The sequence below is a fragment of the Esox lucius genome, chromosome 3 (genome assembly GCF_011004845.1).
Source record: "Esox lucius isolate fEsoLuc1 chromosome 3, fEsoLuc1.pri, whole genome shotgun sequence".
NCBI lineage: Eukaryota > Metazoa > Chordata > Actinopteri > Esociformes > Esocidae > Esox > Esox lucius.
The window spans coordinates 34,824,295-34,852,264 of record NC_047571.1 but is presented as its reverse complement, the minus strand read 5'-3'; the positions used below and the strand labels follow the sequence as shown (position 1 = coordinate 34,852,264).

The window sequence follows — 27,970 nt, the reverse complement described above, 5'->3', positions numbered from 1 at the left end:
CCTATGTGACTGAACACAACGGCTTGTAGAGTTCCAGGTACAGAATCCTCAACACCCCCCGCGATGTTTCAGCAGTGTTCCTCCTGCATGTGTGCTAGTGGAGGAATGTTTAGTGGATGTCCGATTTCCAGCAAACAGGGTTCTAGAGCTTGGACGCGAGTTTTCTTAAACTGACCATTTTGAAGGTGAGTTTTCCTACTATTCTACATGCCCCTTAAGGAAAATATATAGGCTTAGTTGCAGACGAACACCAGACAAATGCAACTATTTGGTTGTCAGTGAAGTGTGATTTGTTCTGGCGTTATGCTAAACTGCAATATGTAGTTCGTTAGACGGGTCTTTATTTTCCCCAGGGGCAATTTGTTTTGCAGTGTGCATTTCAACTTTATGTAAAGGTTGGGTACTTTAAAATATATTTTTCTGATCGAATTGTATTGTCGTAACAACCAACTGTACCAATGGTATATGGATGCAAAGCGTTAATGACAAACTATGATGAATGTCACAAAACGAAATCTTGATTCACAGGAGTTTAGAATTACAATGCATATAGGTCACTTTTGTGGTCCACCTGTGTAAAAATTGTCCACGTACCAAGGATGTTTTCTACTAGTTAAACGAACCCTGTTCTACTGTAGAGGCTTTAAGTGGAACCAACATATATACTTAAAACCAAGAGCGTCAAAGGTTTGTATGGACATCGGTTGTATTCATTTCAAATCGTTTTGTGTCACCAATGTTTGTCTTATATAATTCAGGTCATTATTCAACTATATTTGTGTGATCTAATGTTTTGTATAGATCTTGAAAATTATTTCTCATGTTGCTGTTTACGTTAATCCTATCCGACAGGCCACATCTAAATTTCCTTCTGGAAAAATAAAGCACGCAGACATCCTCATGAAGGGAGAGTTTTGATGTTTCTGATAGTTTCAGCTCTTTCCAGAGAAACTAGTTTTCTTGGTGAAAATACCAGCATCTAATTATATTATTATATAGCTATTAACTAATCGTATAAATGTTAAAAAACTTTCTCCATTTACACCAGGCTGAGCATGCATATTGGTAAATGACTACGGTCTTCAGATCTGCTCTAGGCTCTCGCTTCTGTGTTTGGTGGAAGAGAACCGATCCGCGGGGGGCGGACATGTGGCCGGCACATTGAGTTATGCTGAAGGTAGATGAGAAACGAGTCTAAATTGCTCCCCTTCATTCAAAATGTTATACCTAACGTTCTCACTTCGTTAGATATTACAATTTGATAGAGGATGCCCCGCCCCCATTTCCCTCCCGTTTTTCGTCTACTCATTTCTGGTAAAGTGAATGTTCTAGTTGGCAGGCTGTTAGAGTTATGTTGCAATTCCCCCGTGGGGACAGCGCTAAGCATCGTAAGTTGTAAATGAAACGAAAACAAAATGTTTGTGAGTCAGAATTCAAAGAGATTTCAGTCCGATATTGGATCCAGATGGTTTAGTGGAGACTAAGAATTCCTGGATGATAAATGTTTACTGTTGTCAGAGTTACAGTAAAACCCTCTGGTCTACATTAGAGCCAGCTGAAACAAATCACGTATTACTGTGTATTGTAACATACAGGCATTATGGATTCTGTGGACCAGCCCTGCTCCACTGTCTTTTCTGACATCTCCTGGAAGGTTACATAGATTTTAACTGGAGGAATAAGAGCTGCCTTCTGAAATGTACTCTATGAGGTTACACTTGAGTCCCGTGCTGTTAGAATATTTAATAATTCCCAACATTAAGGTCAGTTTTCACAGACACAGATTAAGCCTAGTCTATGACTACAAAATACCAAGCTCAGTTGAGTTTTCTATTGAACATGATTTTCTTAATCTGTGTCTGTGAAACCGGCCCTAAGTCTACTGCCTGCAGAATATGGGATGTTGAGACCTGACCTCTGGTCATGTTTCATCTTTGGAAGGCTTTTTTTCTTTCTTTTCATAATCCTTGTTTCATTAAAGATGGACCTGGCTTGATCCGAAAACTATGCAACAGGCTTTCCCTCTGTCTGTAGCTTAAGCCCGTCTTTAGAGTTAGATTTGACTCCAGCTGGATAAGGCCCTGGTTGATGTTATTTAATTCTATAGTTACAGGGCCAGGCGTGGCAGGAAAATCTGGATGCGCACACTTGAAACTCCCGTTAACGTTTAAGATGTTCCTGTGTCTGAGTTTCTTTTAAACCAGTGGTGCCAGAATCTTCATTTCAACTGGACAGTTACCGGACAATAGAGGTTGTTTCTGTTTTTACAGATGTCTTCTAAACGCGTTCTCATTACCAGCTCTGTGTGTGTCTATACAATGCATTTGAAAAGTATTCAGACACCCTACATTTTTCCACATATAAAACAATGCAGAAACATCACATTTACATAAGTATTCAGACCATTTGCTATGACATTCCAAATTTAGCTCAGTTGCATTCTGTTTCCATCAATCATCCTTGAGATATTTCTGCAACTTGGTTAGGGTCTCACTTTAGTAAATTCAGATGATGGACATGATTTAGAAAGGCTCACTTCTGTCTAGATTAGGTCCTACATGTCACATTGTCTGTCAGAGCAAACACTAAACCATGAGGTCTAAGGAATCATCCATAGAGCCCCAAGGCAGGATTCTCTCAAGGCACAGATCTGGGGAAGGTGGGAAGATGTTTTGAGAACGGGGTGCTGACATCGGTTGTTCCTGTGGTGAAGTCATGGGAGATGTGTGCCCGGTTGGCCGTAATAATGCATGTCAACCTCAAGCACGGACAGATGTATGACAAACTAACCAATCGGGGAGAAGGGCTTTGGTCAGGGGAGTTACCAAGAGCCCAACCATTGATCTGACGGAGCTCCTTAGTAGCTGGATGAATATTGGAGACCTTTCCAACGGGACAAGCATAACGTCTAGTAGAAACAAGGCACCGCTCATCACCTGGCGGTTACCATGCCTACGGAGAAGCCTGATGATGGAAGGATCACGATGCAGGGACGTTTTTTACCGGCATTGACCAAGGAGGGAAAGACAAACGGAGCAAAGTTCAGACAGATCCTTGATGAAAACCTGCTCCAGAGCGATGAGGACCTCAGACATGGGAAAAGATTCACCTTCCAACAGGACAATGACCCAAAGCACAAAGCCAAGACAACACAGAAGTGGCTTCAGGACCGGTCTGTGAATGTCCTTTAGTGGCCCAGCCACAACTCGGACTTGAACCAGATTGAACATCTCTTGAGAAACCTAAAAATAGCCCGTGACGTTCCCCATCCAACCTGACTGAGCTTGAGAGGATCTGCAGAGAAGAATGGGAGAAACTCCCCAAATACAGATGTGAAGGGGTCTGAACTTTCCCAATGTACTGTACGTGTGTGAATGTTACTTTGTCTTAACAGGCATGACTTAAATTGGCCTTCAGCAGAGGTTTGCCAAGACAACATGCATTTGGATTGATTGGTTTATTAAGAAGTAGGGTTTTTAATCATTGACTGTGTGACAATGCTCTCTTGTGATTTTAGAAAGCACAAAAATATCATAAAATGTAAGAAGGATTACACAAGGAGTTAAAATATTTTGAGCTAACATGCCATATAAATAATGTCATACATTAAAGAACTGGGCAATGTTTTCACTCATGAATGTTACTTACTGTCATCATTACCGGCTGAATCAATTCGAAAGCTCTTGAAAAATACTTTTAAGTGCATAAGACCCCAGTTCGAAGACCTCTCAGGCCAGGAAACTGGGGTCTGCTCAGAGCAACCACCACCACACACTGGACAGCAAAACCGGACACATTTGCACCCCCCTGTTTGACCTGAACTGGTGAACTGTCGCTTTAACTTGTGGTCATGACTCACCTGTCCCCCCGAGGGCCCAAACACTGCCTGCTCAGATGCTGTGACTTACAGTACTCCTGTTGGAGCCAGGTGTATGTGTGTGCGTGTGTGCGTGTGTGCGTGTTAAGGCATATGGGGGGTCATTTCGTATAGTGCTTGCTGTAGGCTAGTGTCAGGGATGTGGTCAAAGACATGGATGTCTTAAAGAGCCACAGTGTGGATGTACACCCCTCCTAAAGATCCACAGACACCAACAGACACCCCTCCTAAAGATCCACAGACACCAACAGACACCCCTCCTAAAGATCCACAGACACCCCTCCCAAAGATCCACAGACACAAACCGACACCCCTCCCAAAGATCCACAGACACGAACAGACACCCCTCCTAAAGATACACAGACACGAACAGACACCCCTCCTAAAGATCCACAGACACGAACAGACACCCCTCCTAAAGATCCACAGACACGAACAGACACCCCTCCTAAAGATCCACAGACACGAACAGACACCCCTCCTAAAGATCCACAGACACGAACAGACACCCCTCCTAAAGATCCACAGACACGAACAGACACCCCTCCTAAAGATCCACAGACATGAACAGACACCCCTCCTAAAGATCCACAGACACCCCTCCTAAAGATCCAAAGACACGAACAGACACCCCTCCTAAAGATCCACAGACACGAACAGACACCCCTCCTAAAGATCCACAGACACCCCTCCTAAAGATCCACAGACACGAACAGACACCCCTCCTAAAGATCCACAGACACCCCTCCTAAAGATCCAAAGACACGAACAGACACCCCTCCTAAAGATCCACAGACACGAACAGACACCCCTCCTAAAGATCCACAGACACGAACAGACACCCCTCCTAAAGATCCACAGACACGAACAGACACCCCTCCTAAAGATCCACAGACACAAACTCAGTGCTGAAACACCACAAACATTCTCTCACCAGGTTTCAGAGAGTGCCTTTTGGACAGAATTGTAAACATGTTGCTTTAGGGCCAAGGATGTGTGGTTTTATACTGCAAACTTTTTCGTACTTGTGCTTTAAACGCTTGAAAGGTCTTTTAGGAAATATCGACAGTTTTCTTGGAAATGAAAATGTTCCTCTTTGCCAAACACCTGTTATAAACATTCTATAAACATTATTCCCATTGGGATTTTTTTCTCTTTTCCCTTTCTGTGCATCCCGTTTTGGATTTAATGTGCATCTACATCACCAAGGACACAAATGCTCTGGCCCTAGGAGTCAGGCATAAATACACCATGGTGTTATGAGTTGAAACAGCATGCAGGACTCAGCCCAGTGACTGTAATTCTAGTTTATTGGAGAGTCTGTCTGGGAGAGTTCGATGTCCCAAATGCCAGTCTGTTCCCTAAATAGTGAAGTAATTCTGAGTGGAGCCCATTTAGTGATTAGGGTGTCATTTGGGATTCCCAGGCAGCCCATTCTCGTCACTTCTCTAACTGTGGAAACTATATTTTCTTCTCATTTTGCTTTGGTTTCATTCTGAGCATACTTGACAGGAGGACAGCAAAAAATATATAAAAAAACATTTGGTACCAAAATATATATATTCTTGAGACAAGAACATATTTAACCTGAGATGTCACAGGTGTATTTCGTGTATAGTCTCAGAAAACATTTTACATTTGAGTAATTTAGCAGATGCTCTCATCCCAAGCAACTTAGTTATCTTTAGACAGCTTGCTGGAACCACAAATCACAGTAGTAGTAGTACTCATTTGTAGTACTAAGTACACCTTATTCAGCGGTAGTAACTACTCATGAAGTGGCTACCAGAAAAGTCAGTGCTAGAAGGAAAAACAGGTAAAGCATTCTATCAAGTCCATTGTATAAAGTCTTATTTACTCCCTTTATAATTCACCATAACACTGACTATAAGTGTATATAAGAGCTCCTAAATGGTTATGACTGTTCGGTTGATTACTCTCATGACTCATTAAAATAATGACTAATGTACAATTGTATTGACAGATTAGCTTTCATTAGTCAATAAAAATAGGCTTTCATTAGCCAATAGGAGCGAGGAAGAGATGGGCATTCGTTTAAGTGTGGGGTGACAGGCTTGACAGGAGGTCACAGGTCATTTTCTGTAGTTCCTGGTACTACCTTATAATTCAGTAGATTTGTAGTATTTGACCTGTAACAGTCCTTCTCTCTCTTCCCACAGTGATCAGAAGATGGTTGGAGGGAGGGACTGAGGTAGAAGGAACACTACTGTTACTTCCATACTGCAAAACATCTGACTGTCTCAGGAGTGCGTAGGGGGTGAGGAGGCCAGGATGGGCCCTCCAGATCTCGGCCTCCCAGACCCCCTGCTGACCCTACCAGGCTTTGCCAGTGCATTTGAAGATGTCAGCCACTTCACCTGTCCTGGAGGTCCCAGTCACCCAGGGGGATCGGTCCACTCAGGGACCCCTGGGATGTGTCACCTCTCCTGGGCTCCTCTGGCCGTCACCTCCCTATCTTCCCTTGGTCTTGATCTCAGCTCCATCCTCTGCTCTTCCTACAGGACCACAACGGGGCCTGATGTTTACAGGATGTCTGAAAACTACGCCTCTCCTGGACAAACTCCATCTGAAAACAACGCCTCTACAGGACAAAGCCCTTCTGAAAACAACACCTCTACAGGACAAAGCCCTTCTGAAAACTATGCCTCCACAGGACAAACTCCATCTGAAAACTACGCCTCTACAGGACAAACTCCATCTGAAAACTACACCTCTACAGGACAAAGCCCTTCTGAAAACTATGCCTCCACAGGACAAACTCCATCTGAAAACTACGCCTCTACAGGACAAACTCCATCTGAAAACTACGCCACTACAGGACAAAGTACCAATAACTACACCTGCGTGAGACATACATGTTCTGAACTCAGGCCACATGGACCAGACCACTACCGCCCCACTACCCCTGTAGCCTGCCTCCTCACCACCTCCAATTCATCCGCCTCTCCATCCTTCTGCTCCCCTTCTTCATCTGTGTCCTCCACCTCTCCGCTGTCTTTCTTACCTCCCTCTTCCTCCTCTCTCTCCTCCATCTCCTCTACCTACTCCTCTGCCGTGGAGGTGCTATCCAGTCCTCTCAATGCTGGTCCTCCCATGATCCTCAGTGAAGGAACCTTGCAGCAGAAACTGCAGGAGAGAACTCAGGAGGTGTACTACACAATACAGACCCAACTGCAACAAGAGGAGCCTCCTCTGAAACAGGAACCAGCAGAAGTGTTCCTACCTTGCGATGGGGAGCAGATTCACTTTGACAACCAGCAGGAGGCAATGTTTTTTCTCAAGCAGCAATACATTGGAGGAGACCAGCAGGCCCTGGGGGTCCCCAGTTACCCTGCCCAGGACAGGACTCCAACCCAGCCTCAGGCTACTCAATCCCAACCAAGGAGGCAACCAAGCCCCCTCACAGTGACCAGCCCTGGTTCTTGTCACTCCGTGGATCTATGGCAGGACCACCCAGTCCTCTGGTGTGGATGGACGGACTGCAATGCAGCATTTGCCCATCAGGAGGAGCTGGTGAGGCACATCGAGAAAACACACATCGACCAGAGGAAAGGGGAGGAGTTTTCTTGTTTGTGGGCGGGGTGTGTGCGGCGCTACAAGCCGTTTAACGCCCGCTACAAGCTGTTGATCCACATGCGGGTTCACAGCGGGGACAAACCCAACAGGTGCACGGTGAGTAACCTGTTACTTTATAGCAGTTTACACACCTCCACAACTTTCAGCAACTTCGTAACAGATTTGGATCCATGGAAAAGCATTTGTCAAAACCATGTTTTATTATAGTAATGGTTGGGGCACTTTTTATGGTTTGTATCAATTATTTTAAATGTGAAATGGTCAAACAGGAAGGGGCAAGTTACCCAGTTAGAAATAACATTTAACATGTCAGTCTTTTATCTGACACCCTTATTTGAGCCACTTGCAGTAGTGAGTCAATGTTTTGTATTTTATTTGTATGTAATCCAAGCTACAAGTCTGACATTGTGGACACCATGCTCTACCAACTGGTTAGCTGGCCCTCAGTACATACACTACAGTACATACACTACAGTACATACACTACAGTACATACTCTACAGTACATACACTACAGTACATACACTACAGTACATACACTACAGTACATACTCTACAGTACATACACTACAGTACATACACTACAGTACATACACTACAGTACATACTCTACAGTACATACTCTACAGTACATACACTACAGTACATACTCTACAGTACATACTCTACAGTACATACACTACAGTACATACACTACAGTACTTACACTACAGTACATACTCTACAGTACATACACTACAGTACATACAATACAGTACATACACTACAGTACATACTCTACAGTACATACACTACAGTACATACACTACAGTACATACTCTACAGTACATACACTACAGTACATACTCTACAGTACATACTCTACAGTACATACACTACAGTACATACACTACAGTACATACTCTACAGTACATACACTACAGTACATACTCTACAGTACATACACTACAGTACATACACTACAGTACATACTCTACAGTACATACACTACAGTACATACACTACAGTACATACTCTACACAACAATCACGACTCACTGGTACCATCAATTATTTCTATGCTGTCTTGTGGTTGATTTACATTGTTAAGGTCATAATTGAACATTTTATTAGTATTCATTTTTCCAGTTAGACTTCCAACATTGTTACAAAGGTACTAGTCTCAGGTTGTTTTAATGGTTCTAGCTCTAGATTGTTGCAAAGTGTAAGGTCTACCTCCAGATCACTCCCTCAGCCAAGCCACCAATCCCCAGAACGCAACTCACCTCCTCAACCAAGCCACCAATCCCCTGAACGCAACTCACCTCCTCAACCAAGCCACCAATCCCCTGAACGAAACTCACCTCCTCAACCAAGCCATCAATCCCCAGAACGCAACTCACCTCCTCAACCAAGCCACCAATCCCCTGAAAACAACTCACCTCCTCAACCAAGCCACAAATCCCCTGAAAACAACTCACCTCCTCAACCAAGCCACCAATCCCCTGAAAACAACTCACCTCCTCAACCAAGCCACCAATCCCCTGAAAACAACTCACCTCCTCAACCAAGCTACCAATCCCCTGAAAACAACTCACCTCCTCAACCAAGCCACCAATCCCCTGAAAACAACTCACCTCCTCAACCAAGCTACCAATCCCCTGAAAACAACTCACCTCCTCAACCAAGCCACCAATCCCCTGAACACAACTCCCCTCCTCAACCAAGCCACCAATCCCCTGAATGTAACTCACTCTTCCGATCCTAATCACCAGAATTCTAACCACCTGTTCCCGTTCAGCTGTTTCCCATCTGCCCTACAATCTTTTTTTCAAAACATCTTTTTGGTATTGTTTTTTCTATGTGCACTCTACTAAGCCTTTTCTTACAGTTATTTAATAGATATTCTCGTGTAGATATTCCTGTGTTTCTCGCCTTAGACCTTTTCGACCAAGATTCTGGATATCCCCTTTTGTACCTTCGCCTCTCCTTGGGATCTCTAGTGTTTGGACCTTGTTTTGCCTTTTCGATCACCTCTTCAAGTCTACTCTGTGTACACAGTTGTCTCAATAAAGTTGCTGTGCCCTGCGCATGAAACCAGCTCCTGTGCTACTTCATTACACATTACATCTACATTGGTGTAAACTTTAGTCCGGTGTAAACTTTAGTCCTATGTAAACATTAGTCCCGTGTAAACATTAGTCCCATGTAAACTTCAGTCCAGTATAAACTTTAGTCCAGTGTAAATGTATATTTCTGTCCAGTGTAAACTTCTAAACAATAGAAACTTCAGACCAGGGTGAACTTCAGCCCAGTGTAAATTTCAGCCCATGTAAACTTCAACCAAGTTTACAGTTCTTTCTAGTGTAAACTTCAGAACAGTAGAAACTTCAGACCAGTGTAAACTTTAGCACATTGTAACTTCCGACCAATGTAAATTTCAGGCCAATAAAAATGTACGACCAGTGTAAACTTCAGCCTAGTGTAAACCTCAGATGCATATACATTTCACTCCAGTGTAATCTTCAGCACAGTTTAAATTTCACTCCAGTGTAATCTTCAGCACAGTTTAAATTTCAGTCCAGTGTAAACTTCCTCCAAATGTAAGCCTCAGACAAATGTAAACTCCCAACAAATGGTAACTTCAGGCTAATGTACAATTCAGCTGCCTGTACATTTCAGACCAGTGTAAAATTTAGACCACTGTAAGTTAAATGATCTATCCTGGGGACATCAATGTGTCACTTGATTTGCCTAATTTGATTATTTAAAAATAATGATTTGCCCTATGACAAACCTATAGGAGAGTGTGTGTCAAGGTTTTGTTATGTTCCAGTTTGATTCCAGTCTTCATTCTTCTGACAGATTAATAATATTGCTATATTATTCAGTAAAGGGACACCAAGGTGTCTTCAATTCGTCACACCTAAACACAACCCTAAAATCACCATGCATGCGGCCCAAATTGCACCCTGTCTACTTTTTAGTGCACTTTCCATTATGGCAAAGTGATTAGGGAAGATGATGCCATTTGTTTGGCAGCCCATGTGGCCTAGGTGATTCAATTAAAATGTTCATAGTGGGCGAGAGCCAAACAGTTTTATGAAAAACATCACGCCTGTATTGCAGCGATGGAAAACATTAATAAATATTGGTTATGAATAGATTCAGTGTTGGCTAATGAATAATGCTACTTTAGACACCAAATAAAGGTCATACGTTAATCCTGAATCTGTTACTCAAGTTGGAAACAGGAACTGAATAAGCTGTAAATTCATGAAAATGATGGAAGAATCATCCATGCATGTAATCTCACAGCCCTGCCAAACTACAGCCGCTGGTGTCCAGCATTCAGGGAATTTCTAGTTAAAATCAATAAAGGCTGTTGTGATGCATTCAGGGTTGGTTTTCTTGACAGTTGATGCGTGTGTTCATTTAACGTCTTAATGTACTGAACATTGAAATGTTCATTATATTAATGGAAGACCTGTGCTGTATCAGTAACATTTGATTGTAATTATCTTGTGTATTCAAATAATTAAATTAAAAGCTGTTTTTGGAGTAGCCAGTAGAACATTACATTGACATGCCCCTATTGGAGGCTAATGGCAACACAATTCAAGTTTTATAGAATCATGTGTTAAGTTTTAATATTTATTTATTATTGCTGATGTGCTTTTTATTTACTTCCTTTTTGTCTATATTCATTGTTGAGTAGGAACCTGCAAGATAGAATGTCATTTTCTGGTTTACATTCTAAGTAACTTCACTGGTGCTCTGATAGATATGGTTGGTTTAAATGTTAATTCTAAGTGCTCTGACAGATACGGTTGGTTTAAATGTGCATTCTGAGTGCTCTGATAGGTACTGTTGGTTTAACTGTTTTGTCCTCAAGGAACTAAATGATAAATGTTTCTTTTCAGCAGGCATATGCTGTTTGCCATCAGTAAGGTTGCCATATTTTCTTAGCTGTTAAACGGTGGCAATCTCGAGGAGAAGCTAACAGGAAAGATTGAATACACATGTTGCCCCCCTGTAGTTTATGGTAGAAACATTTCCTTTTAAAGGACATTTTAAACCCAAGGTAGGCTCGGAGGTAGCAGATGTGAATGTGGTTTGAAAGGTCAACTGAAGGAAATGTAGTATTAAAGACATGTTTGACTATTCCAGTGTTACTATAGCTGTTGTGGTGTGTTACTATAGCTGTTGTGTTACTATAGCTGTTGTGGTGTGTTACTATAGCTGTTGTGTTACTGTAGCTGTTGTGGTGTGTTCCAGTGTTACTGTAGCTGTTATGGTGTGTTTCAGTGTTACTGTAGCTGTTATGGTGTGTTCCAGTGTTACTGTAGCTGTTATGGTGTGTTCAGTGTTACTGTAGGTGTTGTGGTGTGTTCCAGTGTTACTGTAGCTGTTATCGTGTCTTCCAGCCTTACTGTAGCTGTTGTGGTGTGTTCCAGTGTTACTGTAGCTGTTATGGTGTGTCCAGTGTTACTGTAGCTGTTATGGTGTGTCCAGTGTTACTGTAGCTGTTATGGTGTGTCCAGTGTTACTGTTTCTGTTATGGTGTGTTCCAGTGTTACTGTAGCTGTTATGGTGTGTTCCAGTGTTACTGTAGCTGTTGTGGTGTGTTCCAGTGTTACTGTAGCTGTTATTGTGTGTTCCAGTGTTACTGTAGCTGTTATGGTGTGTTCCAGTGTTACTGTAGGTGTTGTGGTGTGTTCCAGCATTGTGATATTCACAATTTTATTTTTGTGTGTGTGTTGGGTGTGTTCTCACTGTGTTTGTTCATGTGTGTGTCAGTTTGAGGGCTGCACCAAGGCCTTCTCTAGACTGGAGAACCTGAAGATACATCTGAGGAGCCACACAGGAGAGAAACCTTATGTTTGTCAGCACCCAGCCTGCACCAAGGCCTTCAGCAACTCCAGTGATCGAGCCAAGCACCAGCGCACTCACCTGGACACGGTACACACACGCACACCTGGACACGGTACACACACACACACACACCTGGACACGGTACACACACACACACACCTGGACACGGTACACACACACACACCTGGACACAGAACACACACACACGCACACCTGGACACGGAACACACACACACCTGGACACGGTACACACACACCTGGATACTGTACACACACACACACCTGGATACTGTACACACACACACCTGGATACTGTACACACACATTCACCTCAAAACGGTAAACGCAGCCACACAATCTTTCCACTTTTTCTGTGTCACTCCCTCTGTCTTATGTGTCACTGAAATTACTAATGAAGACAAACATATGGCTGGAAACTGTTTCCCTCACCCTCGCCTAGCAGCCCTGTCCTGTCACCACAGCAACCCTGTCCTGTCACCACAGCAACCCTGTCCTGTCAACAACAGCAGCCCTGTCTTGTCACCACAGCAACCCTGTCCTGTCACCACAGCAACCCTGTCCTGTCACCACAGCAACCCTGTCTTGTCACCACAGCAACCCTGTCCTGTCACCACAGCAACCCTGTCCTGTCAACAACAGCAGCCCTGTCCTGTCACCATAGCAACCCTGTCCTGTCACCACAGCAACCCTGTCCTGTCACCACAGCAACCCTGTCCTGTCACCACAGCAGCCCTGTCCTGTCACCACAGCAACCCTGTCCTGTCACCACAGCAACCCTGTCCTGTCACCACAGCAGCCCTGTCCTGTCACCACAGCAGCCCTGTCCTGTCACCACATCAGCCCTGTCTTGTCACCACAGCAACCCTGTCCTGTCACCACAGCAACCCTGCCCTGTCACCAGAGTAGCTTCGCTTTCAGAAACATTGAAAATAATTCAGGTATCATTAAAATTAATTAATTTTATTTGGAAATACTCTAAAATATAATAATATTCCACCCATTTATTTGCAAGTCCTCTATGATCAACTGTTTTATATATTATTTCTATAGACACAGGATACAGTACCATTCACACTCATTCAAGTGAATGTGTAAGTGTGTCCAAACATTTACCTGGCACTGTATATAACACCTAAATACAAATGGTTATTTTTGCCTGTGCATTTGAAAATATTTGAACAATTTTAAATCCCAGATTGTCAATTAAACAGGCTTGACCTAAAACTAACTTATTCATATTTTGTGTTTTACACTCGCTAAAACAGGCTTGTACTGAAACTAACTTATTCATGTTTTGTGTTTTACACTCGCTGAAACAGGCTTGTACTGAAACTGATTTATACATGTTTTACACTTGCTAAAACAGGCTTGTACTGAAACTGACTTATTCATGTTTTACACTCGCTAAAACAGGCTTGTACTGAAACTGACTTATACATGTTTTGTGTTTTACACTAGCTAAAACAGGCTTGTACTGAAACTGACTTATTCATGTTTTGTGTTTTACACTCGCTAAAACAGGCTTGTACTGAAACTGACTTATTCATGTTTTGTGTTTAACACTCGCTAAAACAGGCATGCATGATAATTACCCATAAAATATGACTGTTGTTGTTTCTCTTCTGTATTTCATTTTGGGCTTGCCTTTACCAGATAAAAGGTACAGTAACTCATATCAGCTGTTCTCTGGTAGATAGCTAACTATACTGCATCATGCCATCAGACTGTCTGATATTCACTCTCCCTGGTAGTCTGTGGATTCAGCGGATATACCCAGATTTTAAACTTTACATCCTGGTATTTGTAAACGCATCCAGAACAGCCTCTGTGTGATCATCTGGTTTGGGTTCACCTGAGGTGTAGCCTGGTTCAAGATATTAGTGTTGAGTGTTGACTGGCCAAAAGGTGGGACCAAGTTATCAGACACTATTCACAACATCTGCCTAACATTAGCTGAACATCTACAAGGTTACTGATCTCTGTGTTATGAAACACGAATGGTTAACATCGCTTGATTTTCCTTTCCTCCTTTTCCTGTGTTTTCAGTTTTCTTGTAATCTTTGTTTCTTTCTCTCCCTTTCAATCTCTCTCACTCTGTCTCTCTCACTCTGTCTCTCTCTGTCTCTCTCACTCTGTCTCTCTCTGTCTCTCTCTGTCTCTCTCTCTCACTCTGTCTCTCTCTGTCTCTCTCACTCTGTCTCTCTCTGTCTCTCTCTCTCACTCTCTCTCTCTCTGTCTCTCTCTGTCTCTCTCACTCTGTCTCTCTCACTCTCTCTCTCTCACTCTGTCTCTCTCACTCTGTCTCTCTTCTCTTACCCCTCCCCCTCTACTCTGAACTCAAATTTAAAAGCTGTGTTTGTGTGGGAGACATGTTTAAATTGCTTAAGCATGTGGAATATAAAAAATAACTAAAATAATCATAAGGCACCAAATTAATATTAACCCATTTGAAGTTCTAAGTAAACATCACTGTCTTTCTCCCTTGGTCATCCCTTGGTCATCCATTGGTCATCCCTTGGTCATCCCTTTGTCACCCTCCTCTGGTTGGTGGTCCTGGTCATGCAGAAGCCATACGTGTGTCAGATTCCTGGGTGCCCCAAACGTTACACGGACCCCAGCTCCCTGCGAAAACATGTCAAAGCCCATGGAGCTAAAGGCCTGCAGAGGAGAGACACGACCCAGGTAACACGACCCATGTAACACGACCCACGTAACCTGACCCACGTAACCCGACCCACGTAACCCGACCCACGTAACCCGACCCACGTAACCCGACCCACGTAACATGACCCACGTAACATGACCCATGTAACATGACCCACGTAACACAACCCAGGTAACACGACCCATGTAACACGACCCATGTAACACGACCCAGGTAACACGACCCATGTAACACGACCCACGTAACACGACCCAGGTAACACGACCAATGTAACACGACCCACGTGACCCATGTAACCCGACCCACGTAACCTGACCCACGTAACACAACCCATGTAACATGACCCATGTAACATGACCCATGTAACCCGACCCACGTAACACGACCCATGTAACCCGACCCACGTAACCCGACCCACGTAACACGACCCAGACCACACTGTGCTTAGATACATACACTCACCTAAAGGATTATTAGGAACACCTGTTCAATTTCTCATTAATGCAATTATCTAATCAACCAATCACATGGCAGTTGCTTCAATGCATTTAGGGGTGTGGTCCTGGTCAAGACAATCTCCTGAACTCCAAACTGAATGTCAGAATGGGAAAGAAAGGTGATTTAAGCAATTTTTAGTTGGCATGGTTGTTGGTGCCAGACGGGCCGGTCTGAGTATTTCACAATCTGTCAGTTACTGGGATTTTCATGCACAACTATTTCTAGGGCTTACAAAGAATGGTGTGAAAAGGGAAAAACATCCAGTATGCGGCAGTCCTGTGGGCGAAAATGCCTTGTTGATGCTAGTGGTCAGAGGAGAATGGGCAGACTGATTCAAGCTGATAGATGAGCAACTTTGACTGAAATAACCACTCGTTACAACCGAGGTATGCCGCAAAGCATTTGTGAAGCCACAGCACGCACAACCTTGAGGCGGATGGGCTACAACAGCAGAAGACCCCACCGGGTACCACTCATCTCCACTACAAATAGCAAAAAGAGGCTACAATTTGCACAAGCTCACCAAAATTGGACAGTTGAAGACTGGAAGAATGTTGCCTGATCTGATGAGTCTTGATTTCCGTTGAGACATTCAGATGGTAGAGTCAGAATTTGGCGTAAACAGAATGAGAACATGGATCCATCATGCCTTGTTACCACTGTGCAGGCTGCTGGTGGTGGTGTAATGGTGTGGGGGATGTTTTCTTGGCACATTGTAGGCCCCTTAGTGCCAATTGGGCATGGTTTAAATGCCACGGCCTACCTGAGCATTATTTCTGACCATGTCCATCCCTTTATGACCACCATGTACCCATCTTCTGATGGCTACTTCCAGCAGGATAATGCACCATGTCACAAAGCTCAAATTATTTCAACTTGAACATGACAATGAGTTCACTGAACTGAAATGGCCCCCACAGTCACCAGATCTCCACCCAATAGAGCATCTTTGGGATGTGGTGGAACGGGAGCTTCGTGCCCTGGATGTGCATCCCACAAATCTCCATCAACTGCAAGATGCTATCCTATCAATATGGGCCAACATTTCTAAAGAATGCTTTCAGCACCTTGTTGAATCAATGCCACGTAGAATTAAGGCAGTTCTGAAGGCGAAAGGGGGTCAAACACAGTATTAGTATGGTGTTCCTAATAATCCTTTAGGTGAGTGTATATTATCAGGATAAACATCATACCTACAATACAAGTCTAAAACATCCAGAACACTACAACACACTACAACACACTACAACACACTACAACACACTACAACACTCTACAACACACTACAACACACTACAATACACTACAATACACTACAACACACTACAACACACTACAACACACTACAATACACTACAACACACTACAATACACTACAACACACTACAACACACTACAACACACTACAACACACTACTGAAATAGATGGAGAGATGGAGGGAGAGAGGAGGATTGTGAGGCAGAAAGAAAGGGGGAGGGGGAGGCAGGGGCTGGAGAGGGAGGGATAAAGAGGAAGGGAAGGAGGTGGAGAGGGAGGGAGAGGGGGAGGCAGGGGGTGAAGAGGGGGTGGAGAGGGAGGGAGAGAGAAAGGGAAGGAGGTGGAAAGGGAGGGAGGTGGCGGGAGAGGGGGAGGCAGGGGCTGGTGAGGGAGAGAGGGAGAAAGGGAGAGGTTGGGAAGGAGGTGGAGAAACAGATGGGAAGATGAAGTCCAGTACAGCAGGGCTGTTTGACATTTCTGGCCATCAGTATAAAGCCTCTATTGTTCTCTGGCCTTGTTGTCCTGTAGTTGAGTGATGCTGCATCACGCGTTAAGCAGAACCATGTGGGTTCTATGTTAGTTATGATAGGACTAATAATCTGGGGAGAACCAGAACCTCACAACATCACATGGAACTTGCTCATGTCAAACAAACACTGCCTTTTGAAATCCTTATGAAAAGTAAATCAGCATTGGTCTGCAGAACATGTTTGGTCAGTTAAAGAAGCACATTGTTTTGCGTAATCTCAGCCAGTAGTTGTAGAAGTGAGCCAGGATGGAGTTAATTCATGACACATAATACACATGTGGTATCCTGAAGACTGTTCTTTTTCTTTTTTCACTCAGAGGTTTATAAAACACACCAGAACACTCTGGTTTAAACCAACTCATATTATGTCAGAGTCTTTAGTGGGTTTGTCTCTGCAGCCAATATCTCTTAACTTTTCACTGTGTTATCTCTGTTGGAATGATGTTTTCAACAACATACAAGCAGTTATAGGAAATAGATTTTTCTGAAAATCAAATTTTAGAGAAATTGTCCATAACAAGATTCTCATTTGTTTGTTTAGAGAAGTTTATGCCATGTTTCGACACATTTTCAAAGTTCATATTAGTCAATGGCAAGATGTTAAAGCTAATTTTCTATATAACAAAATAAAATATCAATACATCATTAGTGGGATCAACAACAAGGACATAAAAACAGGCCACACATTTCAGAATTTCTTCTTGGTAATAAGGATATACTTTATGTCTTTTGTGTTTCTCTAAGTTGATTGTTACAATATTTATGATCATAAAGACACCATTCCCAAACCTAGAATGTCTGGTTCAGTTAATTTACCCTGCTGCCCAAGGTAGTTGGAGAACCCTGAGATGGTTCACCTCTGACCTAGTAGACACAGAACGTTCTAGGACTGAAAACATTCAGGGAGAATTATTTTAGATTGTGACCAGTTACCCAGAGGAGCAGCAGGCACTCCTTAGACACTGTGTCCTTGACCATGAATACAACTGGTGGAATTAAGGGCAGTCCTTGGGCATTTCTTCATTTTAGAGCTACAGCCTCCTTTGTGAAAAGATATCAAGGAACTCATAACACCACTGAAAGAGTAATCCATAACACCACTGACTCAGTAGTCAATAACCCCATTTAAGGAGAAGTCCATAACACCACTGAAGGAGTAGTCCATAACACCACTGAAGGAGTAGTCCATAACACATCAGAAGGAGTATTCCATAACACCACCGAAGGAGTAGTGAATAACATCACTGAAGGAGTATTCCATAACACCACTGATACAGTAGTCCATAACACAATTGAAGGAGTATTCAATACCATCAATTAAGGACTGTTCCATAACACCACTGAAGAAGTTGTCAATACCATCACTGAAGGAGTATTCCATAATACTACTGACTCAGTAGTCCATAACATTCTTGAAGGAGTAATCTATAACATCACTGAAGGAGTAGTTAATAACACCACTGAAGGAATAGTCCATAACATAATTGAAGGAGTAGTCAATAACACCTCTGAAAGAGTAGTCCTTAACACCACTGAAGAAGTAGTCAATACCATCAATGAAGGAGTATTCGATAAAACCACTGACTCAATTATCCATAATACCATTGAAGAAGTAGTTCATAACACCACTGAAGGAGTAGTCCATAACATCACTGAAAGTGTGGTCAATAACACCACTGACTCAGTAGTCCATAACATCACTGAAGGTGTGGTCAATAACACCACTGACTCAGTAGTCCATAACATCACTGAAGGTGTGGTCAATAACACCACTGACTCAGTAGTCCATAACACTGCTGAAGGTGTGGTCAATAACACTGCTGAAGGTGTGGTCAATTACACCACTGACACGGTGGTCCATAACACTGCTGAAGGTGTGGTCAATAACACCACTAACTCGGTAGTCCATAACACTGCTGAAGGTGTGGTCAATAACACCACTAACTTGGTAGTCCATAACACTGCTGAAGGTGTGGTCAATAACACCACTAACTCAGTAGTCCATAACACTGCTGAAGGTGTGGTCAATAACACCACTAACTCAGTAGTCCATAACACTGCTGAAGGTGTGGTCAATAACACCACTAACTCGGTAGTCCATAACACTGCTGAAGGTGTGTTCAATAACACCACTAACTCAGTAGTCCATAACACTGCTGAAGGTGTGGTCAATAACACCACTAACTCGGTAGTCCATAACACTGCTGAAGGTGTGGTCAATAACACCACTAACTCAGTAGTCCATAACACTGCTGAAGGTGTGGTCAATAACACCACTAACTCGGTAGTCCATAACACTGCTGAAGGTGTGGTCAATAACACTACTGACTCGGTAGTCCATAACACTGCTGAAGGTGTGGTCAGTAACACTACTGACTCGGTAGTCCATAACACTGCTGAAGGTGTGGTCAATAACACCACTGACTCTGTAGTCCATAACACTGCTGAAGGTGTGGTCAATAACACCACTGACTCTGTAGTCTATAACACTGCTGAAGGAGTCGTTCTTAACTCCCCTCTTTTTTTCTGGCAGGTGCAGTGTAGACTTGAGCAGAACTTCTCAAAGGACTGTGTCTCCCGATATCCCCTCTATGGATCTATCCCCATTCGGGGGTGTACTGACAGGGACGACCTTAACCCTGAGGGGAATGGAACCAGCCGGTCCCCTGTGTCAGACGTGGAGGGATTCCCTGGTGGATGGAGGATTTCAGGAGGTATGACGTTTGGCATGTTAAGGTCTTCAGCATCTCCCTCATTCACAGTCTTTGACTCTCTCTCTCTTTCTTTCCTCTGTTTCTCTTTCTTTCAATTATTCTCCATTACTTTGTCTTTCATTTTCTTACTCTTAATCTCCCACCCAATCTCTCCCATATTTCCCATCCTTCTCCCATCAGATTGACAGCTTTTCACATTTAGTAGGTCCTTATGTATTTCTGACCTCTGACTATGGTTGTCTCCCTCTCCCCCCCCCTCCATTTCTCTCTCTCTCCTCTTTGTTTGGATACTGTAAAATATGCTTGTGTGGAGTTTGTGGTGGAGGGTAATATGTTTCTATATACAGTGTGGTTCTGGTGGCACAAGTGAGGTAGGAGGGAGAGAGGGACATGTGGGTTTTAGTAAAATAAGGACGTCTTATTAAATTAAAACAAAAGTAAATTAAAAATCCCTCTTCCTCCTCTCGCACTCTGTCTGCCTTTTCTTCACTCTAGCCCCCAAAAAATCCAGCAAGCCTCGTCCTTATTTTCTCTGAATGTCTGATGCCAGCTCAACGTCCTGTCAGGGCCACTGACGATTCTAGATGGGCACTGCAGAGCCAAGAGATTGGTCCATGTTCATTACCTCAGAATACTTTGTTATACCCCAAAATACTCTGTGAGTGGAAAGGCCTCCATACAAGCTGCTGATTCTCAGGAAGACAGGGTGCTGTAAGATGCCCAGATCTCTGTCTCATTAATGATATCACTACTTATAAAGGAGCTTTTCCATCGTTTACTATTATTAAAAATGAACTTTCTGGGATAACAAATAATGCAATAGCGCTGTTAATAATGGTGATCATCCGTTTTTTTATGTTTGTATTGCAGCAGACCTGTGCTGTGGGTCCAACATGCCCCAGAGGAGAGCTGTTCCTGGGCATGTCTCTCTAACTCAAACCCCAGGCTGCCCAATAATTGGAGGCCCAGAGAACTGCAATCCCAGCACCAGGTCTTCTCTGGCCAGGAACGGGTGAGTGGTGGACACCCTGGCGACTCAGAACATCAGGCTGTTTGAGGGATAAAGCTTTTTGGTCTTTTGATAATTTTACAGTTTAGTAGTGTAGCTGACGCTCTTCAGGTTACTGGTCAGATTCTCTAACCTTTAGGTTTCTCAGCACTCGCCATGAAACGATAGTGTGGACGCCAGACAACCCCAAAAACTGACAACATTCTGAGTACACAACAGATCTAGCTGTCTCTGATGGGCACACAAACACGCTGTCTGGAGCAGACCACAGCCATTCTCCACATGCCAGGAGGCGTGGCTCTCTTCCCTGGTGATGAAAGGAGTCTGCGATTGGGTTTATCCTCCAAATGAAGGTCTGACTGAGTGTGTGTCCCAAGCAGCGACTGTTCGCCATGTGGGTGCCGGTCAAGGTATTGCAATATATAGGGAATAGGTTGTGGTTTGGGAGTCAGGCGGTACTGTAAACTAATTTATCCTCTCAATTAGGGTTTTACTGAGACGTGAAGAAGCACAGCTGTGATCTGCTGGAGCAGGACATTTCCACACCGTTGGCTTCTAACTTTAGGATTGCCTGTAACTGCTGCTGTGCTGGAGAAGTCAAATACTCAGAACACCTTGATCCTCTGATTGGCCAGCTGATTGTTTGGTTTATCCATTTATTTAGTATCCATTATCCAGAACAACCAGTGACTGTAGTCACATGGATTACTAAATCAATCTTAAGAATATTCAAAAGGGCTGCAATATCTGCTGGTTATTTTCTGGTTGGTTGTTTTGAAGCTGGTTGTTTTGAAGCTGGTTGTTTTGAAGCTGGTTGTTTTCAGGCTGGTTGTTTTCAGGCTGGTTGTTTTGAAGCTGGTTGTTTTGAAGCTGGTTGTTTTCAGGCTGGTTGTTTTCAGGCTGGTTGTTTTTAGGCTTGTTGTTTTCAGGCTTGTTGTTTTTAGGCTGGTTGTTTTCAGGCTGGTGGTTTTTATGCTGGTTGTTTTTAGGCTGGTTGTTTTCAGGCTGGTTGTTTTCAGGCTGGTTGTTTTCAGGCTGGTTGTTTTTAGGCTTGTAGTTTTCAGGCTGGTTGTTTTCAGGCTTGTAGTTTTCAGGCTGGTTGTTTTCAGGCTGGTTGTTTTCAGGCTGTCTGCATTGTGTTTGACTTTGTTAGTCATCCACTAAGGTTGAGCAGAGTGTCTGTGTGATGACTCGCTAAGAAACCCCCCATGGAACATTCCTGTCATTCCTTCTACAGCCGTCCTCGGCACACATCTGTTACCAGTTATAAAAGTGGTTAAACTCTGGACCACAGAGAGGGTAGGGGAGGGAGGGAGGGAGGGAGAGAGAGAGGGAGGTAAAGATAAGGAGAGAGGGATAGGGAGTGATAGAGATTGAATGATATAGCTGGAGGGAGAGAGGAAAGAGGTTGAAGCACTAACAGGATAGCCAGGCTAAATGTTTCCTCAGTACGTGCTAGAAAAATCCTCTCCACTGGCCTGGGTTCTGTACAGTAAAAACATTTTGTATCTGAAGTACATTTACACAAACACTGACCTGTAGCTGGTGCAATGCTGCGGTTAGTGGTAGACAGCAATATACACCACAACCCTCAGGACCTTATGTCACTAATATACACCACAACCCTCTGGACCTTATGTCACTAATATACACCACAACCCTCAGGACCTTATGTCACTAATATACACCACATCCCTCTGGACCTTATGTCACTAATATACACCACAACCCTCAGGACCTTATGTCACTAATATACACCACAACCCTCTGGACCTTATGTCACTAATATACACCACAACCCTCAGGACCTTATGTCACTAATATACACCACAACCCTCTGGACCTTATGTCACTAATATACACCACAACCCTCAGTACCTTATGTCACTAATATACACCACAACCCTCAGGACCTTATGTCACTAATATACACCACAACCCTCAGTACCTTATGTCACTAATATACACCACAACCCTCAGGACCTTATGTCACTAATATACACCACAACCCTCAGCACCTTATGTCATTAATATACACCACAACCCTCAGGACCTTATGTCACTAATACACACCACAACCCTCAGGACCTTATGTCACTAATATACACCACAACCCTCAGGACCTTATGTCACTAATATACACCACAACCCTCTGGACCTTATGTCACTAATATACACCACAACCCTCGGGACCTTATGTCACTAATATACACCACAACCCTCAGGACCTTATGTCACTAATATACACCACAACCCTCAGTACCTTATGTCACTAATACACACCACAACCCTCAGGACCTTATGTCACTAATATACACCACAACCCTCTGGACCTTATGTCACTAATATGCACCACAACCCTCAGGACCTTATGTCACTAATATACACCACAACCCTCAGGACCTTATGTCACTAATATACACCACAACCCTCAGGACCTTATGTCACTAATATACACCACAACCCTCAGGACCTTATGTCACTAATATACACCACAACCCTCAGGACCTTATGTCACTAATATACACCACAACCCTCAGGACCTTATGTCACTAATATACACCACAACCCTCTGGACCTTATGTCACTAATATACACCACATCCCTCAGGACCTTATGTCACTAATATACACCACAACCCTCGGGACCTTATGTCACTAATAAACACCACACACCACAACCCTCAGGACCTTATGTCACTAATATACACCACAACCCTCAGTACCTTATGTCACTAATACACACCACAACCCTCAGGACCTTATGTCACTAATATACACCACAACCCTCTGGACCTTATGTCACTAATATGCACCACAACCCTCTGGACCTTATGTCACTAATATACACCACAACCCTCAGGACCTTATGTCACTAATATACACCACAACCCTCAGGACCTTATGTCACTAATATACACCACAACCCTCAGGACCTTATGTCACTAATACACACCACAACCCTCAGGACCTTATGTCACTAATACACACCACAACCCTCTGGACCTTATGTCACTAATACACACCAGAACCCTCTGGACCTAAAAAGAGAATGTGTGTGTGTTTTAGCAGGATATTAGTATCTGTCTGTGTTCTGTGTGTGTGTGTGTGTTGTGTGTTAGCAGGATGTTAGTATCTGTGACAGTGTCTGGTTTGTGTATTTAAGATTTGTAGAAGCTGCAGTTCTCTTGCCTTGGTCCCACAGCCTGCATCATCATCATCATCATCTAATAGATCTTTCAGGCCCATAAAATTCTTTCTGGATGGAGACAAAGTCAAATGTGATTACCATACTCTCTGCGTTTCTCTCTCTCTTCTCAGTTCCTCTAAAACACACAGACACACATGCCTATACACACAGTTTCTACATTTCAACTTCTCTTGGCTCCCTTCACTCAAATTTCCATGTGGACTCAGCTGTGTGTGTGCGTCTATGTGTGTGTGTGTGTGTATATGTGTGTGTGTGTGTGTATATGTGTGTGTGTGTGTGTGCACAGTCAGCACATTCCTCCTGTGTGCCGATAGATGGATGGCAGCTCCATGATGAAACATAGCAGAGACCATTTATTACCAAGATGATTGAACAGAGCGTCTGTTACCAAGATGTTTTAACATAGCGTTTATTACCAAGATATTTGAACAGACCGTTTATTACCAAGATGTTAGAATACAGCATTTATCACCAAGATGATTGAAGAGAGAGTCTATTACCAAAGTGTCTCAACAGTGTCTATCACCAAGATGTTTGAACAAAACGTTTATCACCAAGATGTTTGAACAGAACGTTTATCACCAAGATGTTTGAACAGAACGTTTATCACCAAGATGTTTGAACAGAACGTTTATCACCAAGATGTTTGAACAGAGCTTCTCTGATCTCCCTTCCTTGGTCGTGTGCTGCCCTCTGACCTGCAGGCTGGTGTGCCCATCCCTGGCCTCTGTGGTTGACCAGGTGAAGTCCAGTGCAGCAGGACTACAGGAGCAGGTCCCCCACAGGGCCCCCACCCAGCATGCTGCTGTCCTACCTCGGCAGAGGGGAGACTGGATGACTGGCCAGAACCAGAGCAACGGAAGCTGTAATCAAGATGGCTACTCTGTGAACTTGTCTGCAGGTGCGTAACTCTCTTTCAGAACAGAAATGCTATGTGCAGCAACCTGGGGAAGCATCCCATCATACATCCTCTGTTTCTGTCTCCAGGCTTTGAGGGACCCAAACTCCATTGCCCAGCTGGAGGTGGTGGTAGTGGGGGAGGGGAAGCTGGGGGTTCGGCTGGTCAGCCCTACTCCCTGTGCCCAGACGACAGCTTCCTCTTCCAGCCGGGAGTGTTTGAGCGCTGCGCTGGCCAGTTCTACTCCCTCTCCTCCTTAGAATCATATGATGCCCTTTATCAATCCAGCACAGACTCCGGACCTCCAGAACCTTCCTCTCTACAGCCTGGTGATGAACAGGACCTGGGGGTGTGGTAATGTAGCAGACCTCCAGAACCTTCCTCTCTACGTCCTGGTGATGAACAGGACCTGGGGGTGTGGTAATGTAGCAGACCTCCAGGACCTGGGGTGAGGCAGCCCTGTCTGTGTTTGAACAGAGCTTTTCTGATCTCCCTTCCTTCGTCATGTGCTGCCCTCTGACCTGCAGGCTGGTGTGCCCATCCCTGCCCTCTGACCTGCAGGCTGGTGTGCCCATCCCTGCCCTCTGAACTGCAGGCTGGTGTGCCCATCCCTGCCCTCTGACCTGCAGGCTGGTGTGCCCATCCCTGCCCTCTGAACTGCAGGCTGGTGTGCCCATCCCTGCCCTCTGACCTGCAGGCTGGTGTGCCCATCCCTGCCATCTGTGGTTGACCAGGTGAAGACCAGTGCAGCAGGCCGATGTCACCCACAGCCTGGTTCAGTTCTCAAATCTACTCAGACTGTTATGATATGAGACTGTTATGATGTCAGATTGTTAGAATGGGAGACTGTTAGGATTTCCGACTGTTAGGATTTCCTACTGTTTCGATGTCCGACTGTTTCGATGTTCGACTGTTTCGATGTCCGACTGTTTCGATCTCCGTCTGTTATGATGTCAGACTATTATGATGGCCAGTCTGCCATAATGAGGTCAAGCCATAATGATGTCCAACCAAACTGATGTCAAGCCATAATGATGTCCAACCATACTGATACCAGCCATAATGATGTCCAACCATACTGATACCAGCCATAATGATGTCCAACCATACTGATGTCCAACCATACTGATGTCCAGCCATAATGATGTCCCACCATACTGATGTCCAGCCATAATGATGTCCAACTATACTGATGTCCAGCCATAATGATGTCCAGCCATAATGATGTCCAACCATACTGATACCAGCCATAATGATGTCCAACCATACTGATGTCCAACCATACTGATGTCCAGCCATAATGATGTCCAACCATACTGATGTCCAGCCATAATGATGTCCAACCATACTGATGTCCAGCCATAAGGATGTCCAACCATACTGATGTCAAGCCATAATGATGTCCAACCATACTGATGTCCAGCCATAAGGATGTCCAACCATACTGATGTCCAACCATACTGATGTCCAGCCATACTGATGTCCAACCATACTGATGTCCAGCCATAATGATGTCCAACCATACTGATGTCCAGCCATAATGATGTCCAACCATACTGATGTCCAGCCATAATGATGTCCAGCCATACTGATGTCCAGCCATAATGATGTCCAGCCATACTGATGTCCAGCCATAATGATGTCCAACCATACTGATGTCCAGCCATAATGATGTCCAACCATACTGATGTCCAGCCATAAGGATGTCCAGCCATAATGATGTCCAACCATACTGATGTCCAGCCATAATGATGTCCAACCATACTGATGTCCAGCCATAAGGATGTCCAACCATACTGATGTCAAGCCATAATGATGTCCAACTATACTGATGTCCAGCCATAATGAGATTTACCATACTGATGTCCAGCCATAATGAGATTTACCATGCTGGAGTTTCTGCTACGTATGTCGATATGGAATGGAACAACCTTAATGGCACTGAGCACCTCTGCATTTCTCAAGCACCTTAGACACTAATCTCTGTCACATCTTTATTAGAGTCAACACCTTAGACACTAATCTCCCTTTCACCTTTTTATTGGTCAACACCTTAGACACTAATCTCTGTCACATCTTTATTAGAGTCAACACCTTAGACACTAGTCTCTCTGTCACCTCTTTATTAGATTCAACTGTCTTGTTTCTGTCCCATCATAATAAGTCAGTATTTAATATGGTATTTAGACTCGAAAGGAAGGAGAGTTGTGTTTACATTGTTTTTATATAATTTTTTATTGTATCTCACAGGGTTAAAATGAAAAGAACAAAGATAACATGTTTACATTACTCAGCTAGTAAAGAATGTCTCAGTTGAATTGTATATGCAGCTGTTTATTGTTTAACCATAATATGTTGATATATGTGCAGCAAATCATCAGCCTTAATTTGAGTGGTGCGATGGTTGAGATTGAACAAAGCAACTCCTGCCAGTGTTTTGTAAAAAATAATGATGATAATAATAATAAAGGATAGAGCTGGAGGAATGTATTCACTCTCAATTTCATAAACTGAGCTACGCTGGAATGACCATTCATTAGATTCAAATTATAGTTTTAACTAGTTTTTGAAGCCAAATCGCAGAGCCCCAACTCTGTTCCTGGAGATCCTGTTCTCTCCAACCCTTATTTAACACTCCTAATTCTAATAATTAGCTGGATGAAAAGCTAAATCAGGTTAGCGACCGGGGTCGGAGAGACAATAGATCTCCAGGAACAGGATGGGAAGCCCTACTATATAGTTTTTGTTTATCAGGCTTGTTATAATGTGGGTTCTGATAGGGATTTGAACCGAGATCATTTTTAGGCTAATTTGACTGTCCGTTTACCAGTTTGGTTTGGA

At 43.6% G+C, this 27,970-nt stretch overlaps 1 protein-coding gene across 1 annotated transcript; it reads left to right on the top strand.

Moving 5' to 3' along the window:
- Positions 1-52: 52 nt before the first annotated feature.
- On the top strand, positions 53-27,605 carry LOC105006068 (zinc finger protein GLIS1). Its single transcript, XM_013133379.4, has 8 exons — positions 53-185; positions 6,058-7,570; positions 12,253-12,414; positions 14,914-15,030; positions 19,832-20,012; positions 20,883-21,024; positions 24,936-25,132; positions 25,219-27,605. The coding sequence occupies exons 2-8, from the start codon at positions 6,170-6,172 to the stop codon at positions 25,485-25,487; spliced, it is 2,469 nt and encodes an 822-aa protein (XP_012988833.3). The 5' UTR covers positions 53-185; positions 6,058-6,169; the 3' UTR covers positions 25,488-27,605.
- The last annotated feature ends 365 nt before the right edge of the window (positions 27,606-27,970 follow it).

Excerpts from the sequence above, each read along its gene's own strand:
- LOC105006068 (XM_013133379.4), top strand. The coding sequence starts at position 6,170 with ATGGGCCCTCCAGATCTCGGCCTCCCAGACCCCCTGCTGACCCTACCA. Across the intron at positions 15,031-19,831 it reads AGAGGAGAGACACGACCCAG|GTGCAGTGTAGACTTGAGCA; the intron begins GTAACACGACCC and ends TTTTTCTGGCAG. Across the intron at positions 25,133-25,218 it reads CTCTGTGAACTTGTCTGCAG|GCTTTGAGGGACCCAAACTC; the intron begins GTGCGTAACTCT and ends TTCTGTCTCCAG.